This window comes from Ceratotherium simum, chromosome 1 (genome assembly GCF_057802395.1).
Source record: "Ceratotherium simum simum isolate JZ-2026a chromosome 1, ASM5780239v1, whole genome shotgun sequence".
Classification (NCBI taxonomy): domain Eukaryota; kingdom Metazoa; phylum Chordata; class Mammalia; order Perissodactyla; family Rhinocerotidae; genus Ceratotherium; species Ceratotherium simum.
In genome coordinates, this window is record NC_141900.1 from 93,102,165 (window position 1) to 93,124,969 (window position 22,805).

Here is a 22,805-nt window from a genome sequence, read left to right on the forward strand (position 1 = left end):
AGCCTTGACAATAGTAAGGGCAAGGGAAGATGCTGTTTTCCAAACAAATCAATAAATTTTCATCTCAAATAAATTCTCACCTGGTGTGCTCCTCACACAGGTCCCAGGTATTCTCAGAGATTCTGAAATGACTGATGATGTTTCTCTAAGCGTGTTCCACCAACCACATATATCAGAATCACCTGAGATGCTTACTGAATATTGACAGTTCCAGGCCTCACCTCAGACTCACTGCATCAGATTTTGTGCGGTAGAGCATTTTTAACAAGTGTCTCCATGTTTTTTATTTACACAAAAGTTTGACAGCCACTGGACTAATTTTGGACTGAAGTTTCTTGAAACTGAAAATTTCCAAATAAGAATTCTGATGAGTGGTATGTCAAAGGTTCTTATGACTGAGGATGTCAAATAGATGTAGAGGTCATGTTACTAATCTCTTATCTACAGGTAAGTAAAATTGAATGGTCTCCCTTTCCCAACAGAACATTACACTATGTAACATTTGCACACAGAACACTCTAGAAGGAGAAACTCCAGGTGAGAAGGGGTGTATCCCTCCAGTTTCACCTTCCTGGGGTGCACCTGCCTCGATTTCACTGCCCACCTCTGCTCTCTTTTGCTGCTTTGTCTCAACTATGGTTCATTTGGGTCAGAGAGAAAAAACAGAGCAGGGGAGGGCAAAAGTATGGAGGAAACAAGGGAGCTGAGGAATGAGAAATTCTCTTCCTCTGATTCTGTTTTGCCAAAAGGGGACCACTTAATTTATCCTCTGACTCTCCATTATGTGGCTGAATCTACCCTCATCTGCAATGTTAAGCTCACATTACAGCCACAGCTCAGGAAAAGGTTGGTCCTAACAGCGGGGTAGATCACCTCTGACCATGACTCTTTCCTATTCACTACAATCAGAGCATCAAGCTGTGCCTTCCTAAGACTGAAGATGGAACTATAAATAGATTGAGCAGCTGAAGGTTAGTTTGAATGATTCCAATTGTACATGGGTGTTTGGATTTCTTTACAGTTTTCTCAATATTTCACATTGTACTTAGAAACAATGTTCTTTATTAGGCTTAGTAAAGAATTCTATTTCATAGAGGAAATACACAGAAAAATTTAAAGTTATTCATTTTGGTTTGGATTCTCATACTTCTGTGAATCCTAGATATTCTGGAAGTAACATCATTAGGGCAACAGATTCACAAGCCAAAATGCGTAAAATGACAGCAAAGTCATTTAAGTCTTTTGTCTCTAATAACTGGGCATTTTTTTATTGGAATATCTTACTATCACCTCAAATTCCTCAAACACATCTCAACCTCTTTCCCAAAATAATTCTTCCCTTTCCTGAATACTCATCAATAACAAAGCAGCTATTCAGGTAATCTGCTGTAAAGTCTTGATCATGACGTTTTACTTCCCTTTATGTATTCCATTCATCCATCTGTCCACCCATCCACTCATCCACCCACCCATCTGTTCACCCACTCACCCACCATCCATCCATCCATCCACCCACTCACCCACCATCTATCCATTAATTATCCATCCTCCCATCCATCCATACATCCACTCATCCATCCATCCATCCATCCATTGGATCTATCCATCTACCCAATTTATGCGAAAGTTATGTGAATATCCTCCTGACTTACATATATCCTCAATGTGTCAAATTAATCTTCCTTAAAGATGCTTCTATCATATCACTCCTTTGTTCAAAGTATAAAATATTTTTAAAAACTAAAAAACTTTAAAGAGCAAGACTAGTTTCCATTGTACAAATCCAAAATCCTCAGCCAAGTTTTAAGACACTGTTCCATAGGCTCATTCTAATCTTTAATCACATTTCTAATAACTGAATATGCATACTCCACCCATTTTTTTCCTCAAAATGAATCATTTTCATCACAACATCCCTTCTTCTCTTCATATTGTTTATTACACAATTATTTGTTTACTACTACATGCCATGTACTAGAAATCACAGGTTCAAAGGTGCAGCCTCTGGCATTATGGAGCCTATATCTTAGCAGTACAGACACACATAGAACAGTCATGTTGCAATTCACATAATACAGGTGTTTACCTCGGGCTATGGGAGCACAGTGGGCAGGGCGATTAATTTTGCAACAGTTCAGAAAGGTGCTCCTGAGCCTTAAAGGATGAATAGGAATTTGCCACAGTAGAGAGAAGGAAAGGGGCATTACTCCAGCTTTCTCTCCTCTGAGTAACTAAGCAGTGTCCATCTTTGATTTCACCACTTCCATGACACCATTTCCTTATTGCTCCCAAGTCATTGCTTGCCTCTGAAATCCCACAGCACTTGTGGTCTGATCCACTCAGTTTAGAATTCACATACAGTTGGTGTTGCTTGAATCATCTTTCCCATTTGCCCCTTTTTTGTCATTAACAAACAATATGTCCTTAGAAACTTCCTTAGGCTTCCTTGAGCTGTTTTCTAGTTAGTGAAATAGGAAGCAACATTAGATCATCTCTGAAGTCCCTGTCATTAATAATCTATACAGGGATTGAACAAGAACAGGCTACATCTTAACTGGACTGTCTGCTCCTCAAAGGTAGGAATCACCTACAAGCTTCTGTATGCCCTAGAAAAAAGCTTATGATTTCATAAATGCATTTTCTATGACTCTCATAATAAAATATATTTGGCATTAATTAGCATGTGGTGCTCAGGTGGCCAAAATCATGGAGTCAATTACATTAGCTTTGCTCTGTTCCCTGGTCCCGAACCTCACCCCCAGCCCTCCTTAGGCTATCGGGAGACAAGACCTAGAGAGTGGGTATGGTTCAGGGCAAATTGAACCTCACTCCCGAGAAATTCCTCTCCAGGTACTCCTCCAGTGAGAGTCTTAGGATCACCATCATTACAACACGATCATCACTCAGCAAGTCAAAAACAGCAGGATGTTGAAAACAGATTATTTCTCTGCTTACAACACATTTCTTTTCCCTGTTCTCTACAATGTTAATAGAGATTTTTAACACAGCAAGTTATCAAGAATTTCGAAGAAAGAGAGGAGAGGAGGGATAATATTTTCTTTAAATTGAAAGCTCCCATAAGAGAAGCTTTATTGCAATTAATACATGCTGGAAAATGCCCATTATCTTTAGTAATAAAAACATCATCTCGGACTGTTGGGTCAATCCTAGTTATATGACCCCTTTCCTTCTTCAGGGTGACTAAATAGGTTTGAATCTTTAGTTGGTTCATGTGAAACTTCAAAGAATCTTACCTCAAAATGTAAAACATACACTTAACTTAATGGACAGAGAAAATTTTTTGTCATTCAATCTAACATGAAAATAGAGAAAATCAAAGCCCACAGAAGAGTATTGATAAGAAGCCTCAGAGAGTGGGAAGAAAATTAGATGAGACAAAGACCTGGATTCTAGAAAAAAAATCTATCCTTTAAAAAGATGTGTCACTTCAGGTATGTCATTAAACAACTTTTCTAAAGCTATTTCTTTATCATCAAATGAGGTTAATATTGTATTACAGAATTTGGTCAAGGACCAGATGAAACCTGTAGAAGGTGACACTTTTGTTTGCACTGGTGGCGTTTGTTGTGAATGGTGTTTGTTGTAAATGATTATCGTGAGTGATGAGTCATCCTTCTCTCTTTCCTCTGAGGATAGGGACAAGAGTAATCACGTCTAACTTTAACAATAGGAGAAAAGAAAGGTAAGTTCATAAAGAACTTCCTAACTATAAGAGTTGAGAAACCCTGAAACACTAAACAAGAGATTCTAGAATGACCTTTCCCATAAATCTGTAAGGAGAATGTCAGCAGTTAAGTTTTTGGAGTACCCCTGCTATAGTCTTATCTGGAAGCACAGGAGTAAATCACAGACCCTCTAGGTTTCGCCCACCCTGTAACATTTAAGGCTGTCCTCTACTGGAGCAACCCTGTCCCTGAGAAACTGGTTGTCTGCCAACGCTTGGGGCCCTAGTGGTGCTATTTTAATTGGTGTTGGGAATTGTGTTTTCAAAAGCACTGAAACTTCTAAAGTAAACTCACGAAAAACAACTTACCTGGTTGCCTCCACTCTTGGGGTTCACAAACACAAGCAAGGGTTTCATGAGTGGAGAAGAGATAGGTTTTATCACAAAAGGACGACCTTTGTTTTCCTGCTGAAATAAGAAAGCAGCACTATTGAGACATACACACATGGCTTCAAAGGCCACCCCAAAGCAAAGAAAGTGGGAAAACCCCCCCAAAAAAAACCTATCTTACTTCATGGAACTTATTCTTAATAGGACATTCCATATAAAACTGGGAATAAAGTATCTCAAAAACTATAATTTGCCCCTGGGAATTAAGCCATGCTTATGATTTTACTCTGTATACACTAAGCATTCTAGAACTGTTAGCTCTTATCTTCATCATCATCATCTTTGGGATAATATTTCCAGGCAAACGCAAATACTCTGACTCTGAAGTGGTAGGAGGATATGTTATGTTATTTATTTTTTTAGGAAAAGAAAGAATTCCAGTGTGGTTAGAGTGTAGTGGAGGAGGAAAGAGTGGTAGGAGATATTTCAGAAAAATAAGCTTGGGCCAGATCCTGTAGGACAGAGGCAGCTACGGAAAGGAGGAAGTATTTCATTGGAACATAATCCTGCAAGACTCACTTCAGTTCCTCTTTTACTGGCTTTTCTTTTAAAGCTTGTTCTCTTCTTCTTCCGATTTGAAGCCTTCAGGGAGTTCTGTAGGGAAAGAAGGAAACACCTGAGCTCAGAGGCAGACAGCCCAAGAGCTTTCCCATGCAGAACCATGTAGGAGATGACGGCACACATGCTGTTCCGCTGCATGCTTCTCATGCTTTGACACTTCCAAGCCACTGTTCATGGGTAAGCCACAGACAGAAATCAGTCGAGTGCTTCAGAAGGAGCGACTGACTCCCCACCACACGGAGAGGCAGGGAGTGAGAACCCTGGAGGCTCTCACGGACTTCACATGACAACACATGTTATACCTGCCAACCCTCCCAGTAAAAATGGAAGAATCCCAAATTCTCTGAGGGGCTCCAGTCTCCCGCCCAACCAGGTCCGTCTCCCGCCCAACCAAGTTCAAGTTCATCTCCTGGTATGGAGATCACCTATGTGGAAATGTAAAAAAGGAGGCCATTTTTCATGTTTTTCTTTTTCTTTTTTTTCCCTCTGTTTACCTGTTCTAGTAATAGTCATAAAATGACTCAACCCCAATGGAACTTTATGATCCAACTATCCTATCAACATTGAGGGCTGAGTTTTAAAATGCAGAGATAAGACTCACCTCAAGTTACTTATAATGATAGAGCAACAGTCATTGCTCTTTCTCTATCTAAAGAGCCATTGGTTTAAAAAGGCTTCCCTCCCCTGGTAGCCTTGATGTTTTCTTCTCATAGAAGTACCTCCACTTGTTGAAATACAGTGACCTCAAATTTACTTTCCCTGTCTTTCTCTTTTTAGGGATTTTATGGACCACAACTTTGTGATTACTTTAACTAACCCTTTACTCTTAATATTTGATACAGATGCCTTGAGAAGAACCTCTCTTAGAGGACAGTCACAACTCACTGGTTGAAGACAAAGCAAAACCAGATTTAATTAGCAGAGAGTCAACACGTAATAGATTGCCATCTTTGCAAAGCAAGATATCACTACCACATCATAGATGTTTAACCAAGTGTTGAAAGCCTGAAACACAGAATTCTTAAAAGTTTATACATGTCTATACAGATGCATTGCTTGAGCAGTTAAAGGTTTTCAAATAACTTGAAGAAACTTAGATATCTATTCTTCTATTTCTTAGGGTAATTTTTCTTAGAGCATTCAAAATAAACCTTAGTCTACACATATATTAACACATTCAAATTAACAAAATTGAAACTATTCAACTTTTATTTTACTTTCATTTGGACCACAAAAAAAGTAAGTTGATTTGTGGCCTGTGCTCACCAAGGATGAAGGAAACTTTCTTGAACCACCATTTGTCCCAAGGTTTTCTTCCCCCATCAGATTAAAACAAAGTATCTTCAGGTCCTCTGAGTCTCACGAGAAAAGAGATCCAGAAGCTCATGGGTGTTCTAGACTCCAGGTTATTCCTCATCACTCTCTCTAGACTATCTTTCTCCTGCAAATAGATCTCCATGTTTCTGAATTCCTTCCTAAATCATGTCCATCTTGGGGGAAACTTTTGCATTAAAGTATTTGCTATATTTTGACTACTTTCAGTTTGTTTGAAAGGGAAGGAAAACGATTTAGAACCTTTAAACATTTGATCAGCCAAATGATCCAAGAAGAATGCTGGAAACTATTAGGCTGACAGCAACAGTATCTATTTGACAGCAATTAATGATGCTGAGTGGTTCTCAACCGTCACTGCACATTGGCCTCACCCAGGCAGCTTTTTAAAAATGCTGATATCCGGGCCCCATCAAATATTCTTATTTAATCTGTTTGGGGTGAAGCCCAGGCAAAGATACATATTTTAAAGTTCCCAAGCCATTCTAATATGTAGCCACAGTTGAGAACCTCTGTTTGAAGTAGAAAGGGCAGAGTGAAGAGACATATATACCATGGTAAAGCAGCAGATCAATGGCATAAGAAGCATGAGCTGTGGAATCTGATGGACTGGGTGTGAATTCTGTATCTCCCTGTTACTAGATAGGTGACCTTGGCCATATCGGTCAAACTTTTGAAATAACAGTTTCTTAATTTTAAAATGAAGGTGATAATACCTACCTCACAGGACAGTTGTGAAGTTTAAAGGAGAAAAGGTATGTGAAGCTTGATATCCATCCCATGACAAGCACTTCCATAAATGTGAGTTGCCTCGTTCACAGCTGTGTATCCCCAGCACCTAGCACGAATGCCTGGCACACAGTATGCACTCAAATCATTGTTGAAATAGTGAATCAATATATTATAATTCACAACATTCACTGAGCCTTTCCTGACCTTTGGAAAGGATCCTTAGGAAGTGAATGCTTGTCTCCTAACTTCTTTGTTGTTTTAGTTCATTTACTGCCAGAGCAATGCATGACACCAAGGGCTTACAGGAACACACTATGGTTCTTGGTTCTTAACAGAACTCAACAAACTGCAAGAAATAGGCTAATGGATCAGGCTAAGATTACTTCCTAAACTTGCCTGAACATAGAAATCACAGTTCTTCAGGTGATTCTGATAATCAAATACATTTGGGAAACTGAGTTAGAAAAACACATCAAAATAAGGCTTGATGTCTGAAAACAGAGCAGGCAAGGAACTCAACTCTAATAGGGAACAGAAACACAAGACAGCCTTTTTTAAAACAAAGTAGCAAATAGGAGTGCTTCTGAGCCTTGCTGAGCCTAATGCATCTGAGGCCTTCTTCATCTCACAGAACAAGAAGGGGGCGAAGATCAAGCACAATGGTTGACTTACAGTTACCTGCATGCTTGTATGTGAGCTCTGAGTAAGCTTACAGCCCTACAGATAGTTAACAGAAGATAAATAGCATGGAATGTCACAGCACACCTCAAAACTCCTGAGGCTTCCTTCTGTTCATTGTGAATATGTATCTCTGTCTCAATATATATAACTTCTTTTAGAAGTCAGGATAATGCAATGAAAAGTAGATAGATGTGAAGGCAGATTTGGGTTGTGTTTCGGCCATCACAAGACAAGTCACCTAGCGCTGCTCATCTACAATATCACTTACCCTGCCTGGGTCACTATTGTTGTGAGAGTTAAACAAAAAAACATGCTTTTCAAGAATGTAAAAATTATCCCAAGAAGTCACTGTGTAGAATTGTTGGTGATATGTTCAAGAAACCTTCAATTCTTGTCCTGAGTTCTATCACAAAGCATCTCTGTTATCAGGGGCAGCTGACTCAGTGACACAAAGGGTTCCCTTTGCAAGTTCAATACTATCAAAACAGTGAAATGTTGTACCCTCATTTGGACTTTTGCATTCTTCTGATTCCAACAGCATTCACCCCCTGTACATTCTGTGCCCACTGTTTTGTTAAAGTCTTAAGAAAAGATAAAGGCTTTTTGTTTTCTTGTATCAAGGCAGTATTACCTTGCCACAGAAATAATCCTATCAACAAAATCTTTATCATAGTTATGACTCCTTCCTAGGCTGCTAAGAAATGTCTATGGGTGAATCGTTCAACTGTGAATGAAACTTAACTACCTGTTATTACTCTTCAGGGATTTTCCCAGATTATGAGATCACAAAGGACCAGTTTTAACAACAGATTTAAAGAGAAGATTTCTCACTTCATCATCCCAAATGAAGTCCTTCCCTGTTAAACAGTGGACAACACTCTGACGGGTCACGGGACCGAGAGTCATGGACTTTGTCTACTAAAGAGCGTTCTCACTCTGCGCTGCTTCAGCTGCGCCATTGGGACAAAGGTCGTCTGAAGACAGCCAAGCAGAAGAATAAAGAAAACTCACTCCAGAAGTAAGGCCAGGGTCTCAGCAGCTTCAACTAGACATATATGGCTAAATCACAGCAAGTATTAACCTTTAGAATTGACCAAAGGAAATGGCTTGGGCAATTTTGAGGGATATTGTTGGTCATTGCTGTTACATTTCAAGGGTCTCCAGCATTTTAAGATCATCCAGTCATAAGGAATAAGAAAGGACTAGCATGAAGAAAGCTCATACAAGGCTAGGAAGAAGCTGATTGTGGCACTGTTTATAAGTAGACCATTAGAAACAACACAAATATCCATCAGTAGGGAGTTAGCTAAATAAACTGTAATATATCCATAGTATGGAATATATACAGCAGTTTAAAAATGAGTTAAATCTATTTATACTAACACAGACTTTTCCCCAACAATCTCTTTTTTTTTTTTTAACTAGGAAAGACAAGTTTTAAAGCACTATGTGTAAAATGATGTCATTTATTAAAAACACACACCTCTGGTCTCCTATAACTTGACCCCACAAAAAATTCATGTAACACAGGTCTTGCTCCCTCAGCTCCAAGCACTTGCATTAGTACCTGAACATCTTTAACTTGTTTATCCAAGAAAAATATTATCCTGTAATATTTTCAGTCCAGAGGAGAAACAATGACATCTGTAACTTTAAATACATCAACAGATTCAGGCTTGATTCTTAAAATTTAGTTTTCTTTTGATTTTAATTCCTTACAGTCATCTACCTTCCATCATCTTTTAATTTCTAGGTATCTCCAAATAATCTTGTGATGAAACCCAGCAAATCATCCAGGCAGCCCTCATTCCCCTTACCATCAAGGTTTCACACAGCTCCCAATTCCACAGCTGGTCACGGAGTAATTATCCACTCAGAGCCAGCCATCTTTTAACAGAGAAGGAAAATACGTGGTTTAATCCCACCTCTTTACAACCCAGTTTTCCTGACCTTTATACAGTCACATAGACTTCCTTTACTCCTCCTCTTTAGAATCATTTTTTAGACACAAACATCACAAATACAGCTGACTTTATTTGATAATCCATCTTAACTGTAGTTCTCAGTATGTTCTGTCAACTTGCATTGTCCTTCCTCATCCCTCTTCCCAGTCACATCCCCTGCATCTTTCAAGACCAAACACAAATGACATATTTTCCATTTACGCTACACTGATCTCCATGGCTGAGGCTACTCAATCCCACTCCATGTTTCCACATCTTAGGTAGCACTTACCACTGTCTGCCTTAGATGTGTGGGCCTCTCTCGGACCATTGCCGATTTAACCAACCTGTCTTGTCCCTTCCTCTCACCACCCTACGTGTCTCTCTCCTAAAAGATGCACACTGATCAAAAAGGCAAACCTTCGCAGATATCAGAAGGCCACTCTTTTATTAAGGACTTACATGTGGCTGAATCCTCTTCCAGAATCCACAAACATTCTGCCCAGTGATTTAGATGGTTCTGTCTGTTTTCCTGAGTAGAGAGTATACTCTTTGTGGACATGAGATGAACATCTGATTCATGTTTGGACCTCTCACTGCATATAACAGCATCTTTCAATGTGGTTGAATAAAGGTTTACTTAATTCAATTAGGAATATCTTGTCCTTTATCCTTTTTTAAGCAGTATAATAGAATATAGAAATATTACAGATGTATAGAAAAAAGATGGATATGAATTCTAAAATTTGGAAAAACATTTTATCAGCTATTCTTCATCTACCTTCCAAATTGCCTTTTTTAAGTCATTTCCCAATGTCTCCAATGAATTCTATTATCTTACTGCTTCCACACAATTGCTACCAGGTTGTCTCCCATGCTCCACACTCTACAAACTATGGTTTTGATGGTCATCAATGATCAGGTCCCAAATACAAGGGCTTTTCTCAATCCTTGTTATTTTTCTGATGTCTATAGAATTTAACATTGATGAATGCCCTATTTTTCTTTCCATTTTTAATAATGAAACTCTGTGCTATCATACTTCTGTCTCTGTTTTGCAGGACTCTCTTCTTCCTTTCACTTTCTGCATGTGGATGCCCACCCAGTCTTCTTCCATTTTTTTATTCAGTAAATGAATAGGTCTTGACTCTCTCCCATGGGACAGGCATCACACTAGTGAACACACAATTCCACTACTGTGTAAAATACAACAGTTATAGCAGTATTTCAAGATGCACTTGAAAGCACAGTAGACACCAGGCTGTGGTCCCTACTCTTGTCTCCTTCTACCCTCTCCATGAGAAATCTCATCCTCTTTCATTGTAATACAGCTGGCTCAGGGATCAATAACCTCTGTCCCGACCCCTGTATAACTGTCCAATGTTTTCATTTGTTGTTGCACAGTACCTGATACCCTGCACTCCTAAAAGTCAACAAGAAGGAAAATAACAAGAGCTAACATCTGAGTGTTTACAATGAACCAAGTGCTTTTCTATGGGCTTTATTTTTTTGTTTTTTAGCTCATTAATCCTCATGAAAACCCTAAAAATTAGGTACTCGTATTATTTATATTTTGCAGATGAGAAGCTGAAACAAAAGAATTTCAGTTGTTTGAGATTATACAAGTTATTAAGCGGCAGAGCAAGGTTATGAATCCAGGCAGTGCAGCAGCTAAGCTAGAGATCTTAACCACTACTATATAACCCCCCAAGCTCATCATACACCAGCTTTTAAATAGAATTTAGTTAACTGATTAAATTACTTGATGGTTATTTTTTTTCGAGCCCATAGGAGGAGGAACCACCACAATTTTTAAAGATATCTGATTCAGCAAGGCTTGCCATACAAAGACAGTGAGGCAGCATGGCAAGTCATTAAGAGCTTGGTTTCCAGAATCAGAGTTCCTGGATTCAAATGACACCTAAACTATTTAATAACTATATGGCCCCAGGTAATTTATTTGACTTCTCTATTCCTCACTTCCCTTAGCTGGAAAGTGGGAATAATGGGCTACCTGCCTCATAGGGTACCGTGATGATAAAACGAGATATTGAATGTAAAGTACTTAAAATGTCTCCTAACACATATAAAGCATTCAATAAATGTTAGTTCTCCTTATTCTTCTTATTACAATGTCCTGAACATAGAAGACAATAAAAAGGTACGTGATGAAAAAAATCTGGACTTTAGCATCTGTGTGTGCTATATCTGTGAACTATAAATACCGTCTCCCATTGAAAGTAACCAAGACTCCTTAGAGAAATGGCTGATTCCAGGTATGGACAGAAAATGCACAAGATGATCTTGGCACATGGGTCATTCCCGAAACTAAGGAAGCTATCAAAAACCTCATGGCTCATGAAAAATGAAGAAAGGGGCCACCTGGAAGGGGTTCTAACCGGTCAAAGATGAAAACAATATAAATTTAAGAAGAATAATGATGCCAATGGATTGAAACACATCATATATATCACAAAATGATGTAAGTTCATAATTCATAATGATACTCTCCAAAAACCACCACCACCACCACTCTTAGCTACCTAATAAAAGTTGCTAAGGTATCAACTTATAATTCCGGAAATTTACAAATAAAGGCATTTGTTATACACTCAAGCATTTGTTATGTATTTGCTGGTAATAAGGGAAAAGTCTCTTCACAGAAAAATCATAGCTAAAAATGAAGAGTAAAAATTGGAAAGTCACCCTTTGGCTACTCCTAAAGAAATAACAGATTTAGGTGATAATCCTTAATGGATAAAACAATAGGTGAAAGGTTGATGGACAACTTGACTATAGATGGATTAGGATGATAGCTCCTGAACTCACTGATCAATCTTAACACCACTGAGAGTGAACAACCTGATATTATGTTCCTTTGAAAGCAACACCATAGAAATACACATCACCACCAATGTAGTTCTTTTGCCAAAAGTTAAACCTGAATCTAATCGAGTCTACCTACCTAAATATTATTTTACAAGAAACACAGGCAATAAGTGAAATCATTTTAAAACACAATAAGGATACAATCGGCCAAAATTAAAATATGAGAAATTCTACAGGTAAAGTGACCCAATTTACTCAATAAATAAATGGCATGAAAAATATGAGCAGTGACTGTTATAAATTAAAAGAGACTTAAGAGATATGTCAACAGAAGTCAGTTGTGGACTTTGGATCCTGATTTGAAAAAAATAACTGTAAAAAAGACATTTGAGACAATCATAAAATATTTTAAGGAATTATTCATTTTGATGGGTGAAGTAATGGTATATGGTTGTCTTCTTTTTTTTCTTTTTTTTTGTGAGGAAGATCAGCCCTGAGCTAACATCCATGCTAATCCTCCTCTTTTTGCTGAGGAAGACCAGCCCTGAGCTAACATCTATTGCCAATCCTCCTCCTTTTTTTTTTTTTTTTTTGGCCCCAAAGCCCCAGTAGATAGTTGTATGTCATAGTTGCACATCCTTCTACTTGCTGTATGTGGGACACGGCCTCAGCATGGCCAGAGAAGCGGTGCGTCGGTGCGCGCCCAGGATCCGAACCCGGGCTGCCAGTAGCGGAGCGCGCACCTAACTGCTAAGCCACAGGGCCGGCCCACGGTTGTCTTTTTAAAATGTTATTTTTGCTTCTCTAAAATGAAATATTTACAGATTAAATGATACGCTAAGATTTCCTTTAAAATACTCTAGCAAAAGAATAAAGGGGGAGACTTCCACTTCCAGGAAGACAGAGTAGATGATGTGGGACCAGGAGAAAAACGGACATGGCTATGAAAAGGTAACACGATGGACACTTGTGGTGACTGATCTGTATCTTGACCGAATCAAGGTCAGCATCCCGTTGTGATATTGAACACAATACTGCAAGATATTACCAGGAGGGGAAAATTTGTAAAGGGTACATGGGATCCCTCTGTATTATTTCTTACAACTGCATGTCAATCTCAGAATAAAAAATTTAATTAGGAAAACAAAAATATGGTATGGCAGAGGATAGATGAAATACCAACGGCAGAAAAGTTCATGGTTATAGAAGAATTCACTACCATCTTCTCCATCTCTTCACTTGCTTGAAATTTTCTCTAACAAAGTTTTTTAAAGTTTAGAAAAGTAAACTTATAATTTCCCTGCAAAGTGGTATTGTCTTCTGATTTCCCTAACTAGTGTATCTCCACTCTGTCAAAATCCCACATCACTAAGTCATCCTACACACTCTTGCTAGTTGTTTTCGTCTAAAATACAATTTTCACTCTATCACTCCTTTGCTTAAAAGACTAAGTTCACAAGTATCAAAAATTCCCTCCAGTCAGGCCTGAGCAACCTTAGGGTCATCTCTGGCACACCCCTACATAAACCTTCCACTGCAGTCAAACTAGTCTCACAGTCCCACAAATGTAATTTTGGACTGGTACTAAATTGCTCGTGCCGTTTTCCTGCAGGCTATTTCCTCTCTTCTCCACTGATCTAAATCCCACCTATCTTTAAAGAGGCAGAATAAAACCCCTCACCCAGTGACTAGTCAGGGGGAGAAAAGCAAGAAGCTCTCTCTGATCTTTCCTTAAGATGACTACACGATTCTTCAGAGCAAGGATCGTGTATTACATCACAATGCCTACTAGCTTTCCTGATACCATCATGGTTTTCGATGAAAACGTGTTAACTGAATATTTAATATAAAGTTCATTGAGAGATTACTGAATTTTAGGGAAAAAATAAAGAGTAAAAATGTTAAAGAGATTTTAAAATAACACTAAATTGGAAATCAATTTCCTTGAATTTCAGATGCAGTACTAAACTTGCTGTGTCACCTTGGGGGACTCATTTAACATCTCTTGGCATTTGACTCTAAAATGTAAAATGAAAGGACTACATCCCTATTTTTTAATGTGTAGATGCTGTACTTGTCTCTGGAAAAGATTTCCCAAGGGCTTCCACGATTGTAACTTGAAAAGATTATTCCTAAATGTTACTCATCAACAAAGGCTAAACTTTATATCAAACACACAAAGCAAGACAGCATCCTTGATCCACTACTTTTTAAACAAAACTGAGTCAATGAGAATGAATTGCATGATGATTTTGAACCCATATGAAGTAGGATTGCCATATTTTTTAAAGACACTATATTCAATAAGACTTCCTAAGGTACCTGCACTCTAGAGGAGGCATAATCTCCCTGTAGCATTAAAAGTCTGCCATCCCATAACTTGGAGCTGTTTAAGACATATAACACAAAGGCAGAAATTTTCCTATCAAACATTATGACCTTGTTGAGAAACTACCAAGGTTTCCCAGAATATTGCAGTAGAGACTATCTAGGACAGAAAGTACAACAAGGATTGAATACAGAATGAGATTAGGTAGTAAGAGGATAAATTCTACTTTGCCTTAAGAAAAGAGTGTTGCTCTCTAAGCAGGCCTTGTATATTTAGGAAGGTCATGACCCATAGTCTGCCGTTCAGGTTGGAAGTGGTGACAATCTCAACCAAACAATGAAGCCTGCACAGTTTGCCCTCACATTCACTCCCTGGGGATGCCCAGGCTGGAAGAGAAGAGAGTTGTATAAGAATCAGCTGTATAAGAATTAGCTGTACCCACCACTAGTACTTAATGAATTCAGGAGAGCACCCATCAGAGAGAGTATCATTAGCATAAGAACGGGGAGAAAACTTTCCTGCTGTGGAACTCCAATTTCTTTAGGAAGGGGAGGCTGGTTCCATGAGAGAACCCAATGCAGTCAAGTGATGGGCTAATGGGATGAACTGGGGAAGCTAAGCATGGGACCCTGGGAATGAGTGAGCAGAGATCCTAGGAACCCAGTGACTAGTTAGGGGGAGAAAAGCAAGAAGCAGCAGTTACTTTTTCTTTGCACTGGCCCAGCAGCACCAGGGTTCCAGCAGTTACCTGAGGTTTCTTCACCTTAATGATCCAGGTGGGCGGGATGATGACAGCAGCATGAGCCCCCAGGGAGCAGGGTTCCTCAATGTGATGCAGCATGAAGCAGGTCACCTTATTGTGAAACTGAAGAAAAAAATAAGCCAATAAATGATTCTGTGCAAACAGCAATGCCACAGCAAGAAAGAATAAGTACATGCACACACACTCATGCATGCATACATACATACACGCACACACGCCCACAATGAGGACACGTGCTTCTCATCACGGCCCAACCAGTTCCAGGAGCTCAGAGACCAGATTACGAATTCATTCCACTTTACAGACTGATAACAATTGATATCGATCTTGTAGGACAAGGCCAGATAAAACTTCATAAACTTTTAATAGGATATTTACATAAAGACATCAGAACCTTGGAGGGTTCTATTAATCCTAACTTTGCATATAATTTTGTTTCACTTGACTTGCGCTGGTCATAGACTCAGTTGTTTGGGATAATGTTGAGAAGGAAATGAAAACAAGCAGAAAGGCAGTGCCTATCATCTGCCTGTCCTTTTTCTATCTATAGATGTAAATCCTTCCCGGGTAGTCCTTCCACCTTAAAGGACTCAGGAAAGAAGCAAGATGTCTCTTCCAGAAAGTTGTTAATCAAAGAGGTAACAAAGAACAAAGACATTGCTTCTGCTGGGTTTGTCTAGGGATGCTAAAAATATAGTGGCCCTATTACACTTGGCAAGTCTAAAGTGCTTTTTTTTTTTTTGAAAGGAAGTAAATGTACAGTAATGATCATAACAATACCTCAGTATTAGAGGCCTCGCTCTACACTGAGTGACCTTAGGCCAATCACATCTTCAATCATCTTTTATGTGGCCGTAAAGTGATAATGATGGGTTGTAACATTTGTTTTCTAATAAACAGAAAATCCACATTACACAATAATTATGGGCCTTAGTTTTAATCATAGTGATTTTTTAAAAATTTAACATCAGTTTCTTCTCAGTTTATACTTAATGTGATCACATAATTTATCATCGTAACCAGAACAATTTTAAGAATAAAAGGGAGCGCTGATAATAATTACACTGGAACAACAGACATAAATTAGGACTGCCTTAGGAAAACTGGCAAATGTGGCCACCCCAATTATATTGCATCAGGGTGATTTTGTCTTCATTTCCGCACATCTTCAAGATCTGACATGACCCAGTGGCTAATTACTAAATCAATTAATCATGAAATACAAGTTAATAAATTAATAATTTCCAATATCACCAATTATTTGTGATCTGCAATTTGATATACCAAACAAATGTTATTTGAATACCTTCTTTAAAAGTGATTTTCTTTTAGCAATTCAAATAAACTCCCAAAATGAATGGCTATTGCGTTTCCAAAATGGAAGGGATCTCAGAGACGGCCTATTTCAACTCTCTCTATTTATATCTGAGTAATCTCCAATCCAGAGAGACTAAGAGGTGTGTCCAAAACTGCACAACTTTTAAGTGGTGGAGTCAGGACTTGAACCCAGGAAACCCAGCTTCCAAATCCAGGTTTTTTCCTGCTGCAGAAAGTGCCAATTGAGGGCACTTATTTGTTTCTTTGTTTGACATCAGATATTCTAGAAAGGATTACCTGTAGTGTTAAAATATACCACCACTGTAATATGTCTTAAATCTTTTGTATTTTTAGTCCTTGTAAAATCACCTTCTACAATGTGAGACCCTGGGAAACTCAAAGCTATGTGGAATTGACCAAAGCCCTGCCACAACGGTCAATTTGTCATGATTCAATTGGACTACAGATGAATGAAGAAAGCACAGTGTTCACTGGAAGGTGGGATTGAGTTCCCAAATTAATTGACCTTGGATAAACCATCTAACCATAGCCTGGTAGCTAGAGGGGCAGAGGCAGATGCAGCCTGAGCCCACTGCTTCCAATGATGCTATTCTACAACTGGGGTCTCACCAGATCAGGAAAACCAGCAGCACAGATATTGTTAGGGACACCTGGACTCCGAATCTGCTTCTTCCTCTCCAGGTAGCATATTTTCATTCAAGGACCAGGATGGCCTTATATTTGTGAACATGTTCTTGAACAGAAGCACAAAGATTATCTGTGTAACAACTAACTGAAAGGAGATGGAAATGCCAAGAATAAAAAATGTAGCAGGATGGTAACCCAGCAAGCACTGAGCTTTCCAGACTAATGCATCTCTACCTAGTGAAGTAGGTTCTCCTGACAGGTGGTGGACTGGAGAAATTATGCTAGAGAGATTATCAGGTTGAACTTTATGGAATTGCCAAAAGTCAAAAGTTTTTGACCCACAAAAATGTCAATTTTATGTGTTTCAACTAAACACATCTGCTCCTGCCCCACAGCCTTGTTTGGTTAGTTAAATCTGATGTGTGCAGAGGGCTGAAGTCTTCCTGCAAACCCTTAACCTAGGTGAAACACCACAGCCCTTTCTTTTCAGGTTGGCTGTGCAATGAGGGGACTATATACCCCAATTACACAGTCACTCAAAAGAGTAACTGAATTGAGAGATTAGAGCAGGAGTCTGCAAACTTTTCCTATAAAAGGCACAAATAGTAAATATCTCAGTCTTCTGGGGCCATATTGTCTCTGTTGCAACTACTCGACTCTGCTGTTGTAGTAGAATCAGTCAGATTTGGACTACAGGCCACGGTTTGCTAACCCAGGAGTTAGAGTATATATTGCGTGGTTAAAGAAAGACAGGTACATAGGCAAACAAGCAAGAAAATGAACCATTAGGTTGGGACAGACGTGTTAAGAATGGACAAAGGGTAGATAAAAGAGAGAAGAAATAGGGAAATTACCGTTGGATCCTAATGAATATACAGTCATGCCTCGCTTAACAACGAGGATATGTTCTGAGAAATGCGTCGTTAGTTGATTTCCTCGTTCTGCGAACATCATAGAGTGTACTTACACAATCAGTATATAGATGGATTAGCCTACTACACACCCAGGTTATATGGTACTAATCATATGGGACCACTGTTGTATGTGCAGTCCGTCATTGACTAAAATGTCATGGGGCACACGACCGTATACGTTCAAATGTAAGGAAGAGTTACATTTCAACAAGCAGAGAGACAACTGTAAAAATATCCAAACCTAAATGACACAGGACCACTCTCATCCTAACACAGCCCCATAACAAGTCACCTACATCAAAAACAGAAGAACCAAGATGCCTGGACTCCTGTGTTAGAGGGATTATCTAACATGGCACGTTGCTCTCTTCCTAATGTTGCAACTTCCTACCACAGGAGTTGTTGTCAATAGTCTAGTGTAATGTGAAGAAAATGAGGTCTAGGGTGAGAAGTCCTGGATCCTAGACCCAGGGTGAGAACCTGGGGAGGATTTTCCAGTCTCTGATCCCAGGCTTCAACGTGTACAAATGAAGGGGTTCATTTATCTCTATAGTTTCTCCCAGCTCATATTTGCTATAGTTCTATAGTTTTAATCTGTCTTTCTTCCTCCAAGGATCCTATATGAGAGAAATACTACATAAATTAGGATAACCTTCCATTTATAGACAGGAACTCAAGCAACGACATAAGCCTATTTTGATAAAACATGAGTCCACTTTGTTTTATTTCTTCCCAAAACTTACCGCCTGCTTGCACCAGGAACAGCTGATAGCCACAATCTCTTTACTGTGGAAGGAGAATTTTTGCTGGAAGCCCTGGGATGTTAGGACAAGAGATAGAGAATTTAAAACGACCTCAATCACAGCATGCGTTTGCCCTCCTAAGTCCAATGAAGTGAATACAGCCAGAACCGTCCCCACCACTCAAGGTAACTGAGACTGCAAATGCCAGATTCTCCACCCTCTACCAGGCAAGAATTTCCTATTCTTGAATCATCTGGAGCATGAGAGAGGAGGCACAGCCTTTGCTATACCACTAACTACTCGGGTTTTTTTCCCCCAAATAAATGTGGTTCTGATATGTTTTTATTATAAGCAAAAGAAAAGCCACTATTGGTTCACATGGTTATAACAATGATCATCCATCTCAGAGATTCTATACAACTTTAACATCTGAGAACCCACAAAGAGAGAAATTATCAGAGAGTTAGGACCTAGAAGTCAGGGTCTGGGAGAAGTAGAAGGGCCTAGCAGGAAATTCAAACACTTTTACCATCCCCTCGGGATCTTGGAACTCGAAATAAGCAGCTTTCAATGTTTATGCTTCACCAGAAAGCAGCAACGAGATTAATGGAATGGCAAACACAATCCCCTTAAATGAACAAACAGAATTACTTTTCCATCAAGAACAGAAAAGGTGCTTCTTGGCTGCTATGGTCCCTAAATCATTACCAGAGAGAAGTATGCAGTAATGCGTAAAGAATTTTTCTTAGCCTTCCCAAAGCTGACCCATTTCTATCTGCCTATGAAATCTAAACTCGAACAAACTACTGCTGAGCAATGACAAAAGCATTTTAATACAGGGCTTTTGTAAAGGGATCAGAAGAAAATAGAAAGATGTGCTGAGCAGGAAAGCTATTAAGGCACTGGCTGAATAAGTCTTGCTTAATGTGTACAGATAATTTTAAGTTAAAAAAATTAACACATAGTTATAAACTATTATGACCTCAATAAAATAAAATAAATTAACACATTATTAAAAGAAGTCTCAATGGCATTTTTGCAGTTCCCATAATTACTATATATCTGCAGCATTTTACACACTATTAAGCATTTCCTCCTTTTTGAACCTCTCGCCTCTCTTGGTTTCCTAAAACACATCCCAGTTCTCCTTCTACCTCCCAATCTCCTGCGGGTGGACATTAGACCAGGACCAGTTTCAGTCCTTGGTACACTGTGATTCCTCCTTGAATCCTTCTCTTTTGCCCCAACTTCAAATCTCACTTCCAGAAACATGACCTCTTCTTAACATCAGATTTTACTGGATTTTGAGAAATTTCTCCATCAATAACCTTTCTCAACAATTTAACTAATCATATAATCACTCTCAGCAGAGAGGAGTTAACGTAACAATTCTGAGACTGCTATTCTTACAAAGGTGGGCTGGCATCTGAGAACTTGGGTTTCAGGAGAGTTCCCCAATTCCCAGCACAGTTAAGGGTGGCTCACTGTGCCTAAACTGTTTGTATAAACGTGGCTTATGCTGAACACCTGCTTTCCTTCCGGGAGTCTGGAATGTAGGTATGTGCTATGCAGAGGGTGCTTATGTAATGAGCCCCCAATAAAAACCCTGGGCACCGAGTCTCAATGAGACTGGTAGACAGTACTTCACACATGTTATCACAACTCATGTTGGAGGCATTAAACACATCCTGTGAGACTCCGTTAGGAGAGGGCTTTTAGAAACTTCCCCTGGTTTCCTCCAGACTCTGCTCCATATGCCCTTCCCTTTGCTGATTTTGCTTTGTTTCCTTTTGTTGTAATAAATCATAGCTGTGAGTAACATATACTATGAATCTTCCTAGTGAATCATCCAAACTGGGGTGATCTTCGGGACCCCTAATGCTCTCATCTCCACCCAAACAATGAGTCTTGCTATGCCTCCTTCTGTCAATGACAGTATCATTTCCCCCAGAAGAGGATGCACTGTTTGTGAAACACACATGGACTGAATTATCAGCACAGGTTTGGTGTCTGCATGTTTACTAGAGTGGTGGCCAGCAACAACCCACAGAGCCCCCAACACCTGTGCGTTAAAACTGCCTGACAGAAACAGCTTACAGGGAGGACACAAAGTCCAGTGGGCCAAAGGGTTAGGTATGCAGGTCCTTTCAAAGATGAGGCACAAACTAGTCAATGTGAAATCAGATGGCATCAAATATGCAGGAAAGACTTCACACTAGAGTCACTTGAAAAGTTCCTCATCATCTCTCAAGCCACTCTTGATGAACCGGGCACAAAAAACAAACAAACAAAAAAAAACCAATAAAACTACTCTTTGGCCATAGCAACAATTTGTGACTATGTGAGGAAAGAAGCTAGCAGCCAATAACAAGTATGCGGAAGCTGGTGCAGTGGCTGAGCAGGGACTCCTGAGGACAACCTTGGTTGCATGGCCAGATGCCTCCACCTGGACCCCATGTCCAACAGGCATCAAGCTCTTCACATCTGGATATCTGCTCCATCTTCTGACTTGTCTCTTCATTGATAGTCTGTTTCCCCCTGTATTCTTCATTCTATCCTGGGCACTGACACCAGGGAAAATGCTGCTTTTTAAAATATCAGTCTCCATTTCAAAATACTCAAATAACTACTTCTTTCCTCACGTTTAGAGAAAAAACTATTCACACTGGCATTCAGGGCCATCTATAATCTGCCCAGCCAATTTTTCTACATCAATCTCCCACTCCTCACTATTATAAATTCCTGTCTACAATGAGATGGGTTTAATTATACTCTACAGCATACTCTATTCTTTTATATTTCCATTTTTTGCCCACTTTACCAATTTTTTTTTTGCCATTTTGTTATTCTCAATCCACCATCTAGAATGCCTACCACTATTTCACATACAGGATCTGAATTTCACTTCCACTACAAAATCTAAAAAAGTCTTCCAAGATCACCTTATTTCACCGTGATCTCTCCTCCTAAACTATAGGCCTTACCACGGTACTCTCCATGGCATTAATGAACAGCTGACCTAAGTTTCTGGTTATTTTATGTGCACACGTATTATCTCTCCAATGGAGATGAGAGAAGTCCTTGTAATATTTCTTAATAGGTCTCCATAACTTAGCATAGCTCTTTGAACATCATAGGCATAGCATGAATATTTTCTGATGAATTGAATAAGAAAATCATCCAATTACAATTAGATTGATCCAATTATAAACAATGCTATCTCAATTTCCTAACCCCAACCACCTGAAAACATGCCCTCTCACTGAACCCTCCTCCAACCCCTACAGACACAGCAAACATGCTAGGATTCTAATTTTCATTTTTAAGTCTGTGATATTGACATCCTGCATGGCTGAAAATCAATACGGTAGAACTGGTGGCATGACAGCAGCAGTAGCCACAACTAGAGGTCTGCTGAATGTTGCTGTACCAAATGTATTGGGAAATAGTCTTAAATGCTATTACCCAGCTACTATGCCATCAATGCACACATCAGATGATTGTATATCAAATAGAAGCTGATGGAGATATGGCAAAGCTGAGAACAGTTCTCGAATCTTTTCCTTATCAGCTGGGTGATCTTAGGCAAATCATTTAACCCTTCCAATTTCTCCCTTCACTTGAAAATGGGAATAAAAATACAAACTTCTCCTACACCACTAAGTAGTTATAAGCATCAAATAAGGCAATGTATTTGAAAAGTTCTTTATAACACTATATAAATGAAGGAGTATTTTATTGGCAAGATTTATCAACTGGAACCTCATCCACCATCTTGCTGACAACGTCTTCCAGTGTCAATTTGACGGTACAGAGTGAGTGTATCAGCCCACCTCTCTACTCAGCATTGGCCTTCTGGCTTCAGGGAGAAACAGACA

At 39.2% G+C, this 22,805-nt stretch overlaps 1 protein-coding gene across 9 annotated transcripts in view; it reads right to left on the reverse strand.

Annotated features, from left to right (window-relative positions):
- DGKI (diacylglycerol kinase iota) overlaps window positions 1-22,805 on the reverse strand; it is a 311,737-nt gene that overhangs the window by 196,089 nt on the left and 92,843 nt on the right. For 5 of the 9 annotated variants that reach the window (XM_087431350.1, XM_087431318.1, XM_087431335.1 and 2 more), the window contains exons 7-10: window positions 18,928-18,999; window positions 15,291-15,407; window positions 4,655-4,729; window positions 4,055-4,153 (exon numbers count right to left, since the gene is read on the reverse strand). In XM_087431350.1, coding sequence (XP_087287476.1) covers window positions 4,055-4,153; window positions 4,655-4,729; window positions 15,291-15,407; window positions 18,928-18,999 — 363 coding nt within the window. Of the gene's footprint in view, window positions 1-4,054; window positions 4,154-4,654; window positions 4,730-4,998; window positions 5,122-15,290; window positions 15,408-18,927; window positions 19,000-22,805 lie in introns of all 9 variants that reach the window. The other 4 variants (XM_087431324.1, XM_087431305.1, XM_087431348.1 and 1 more) reach the window with 3 other exon arrangements.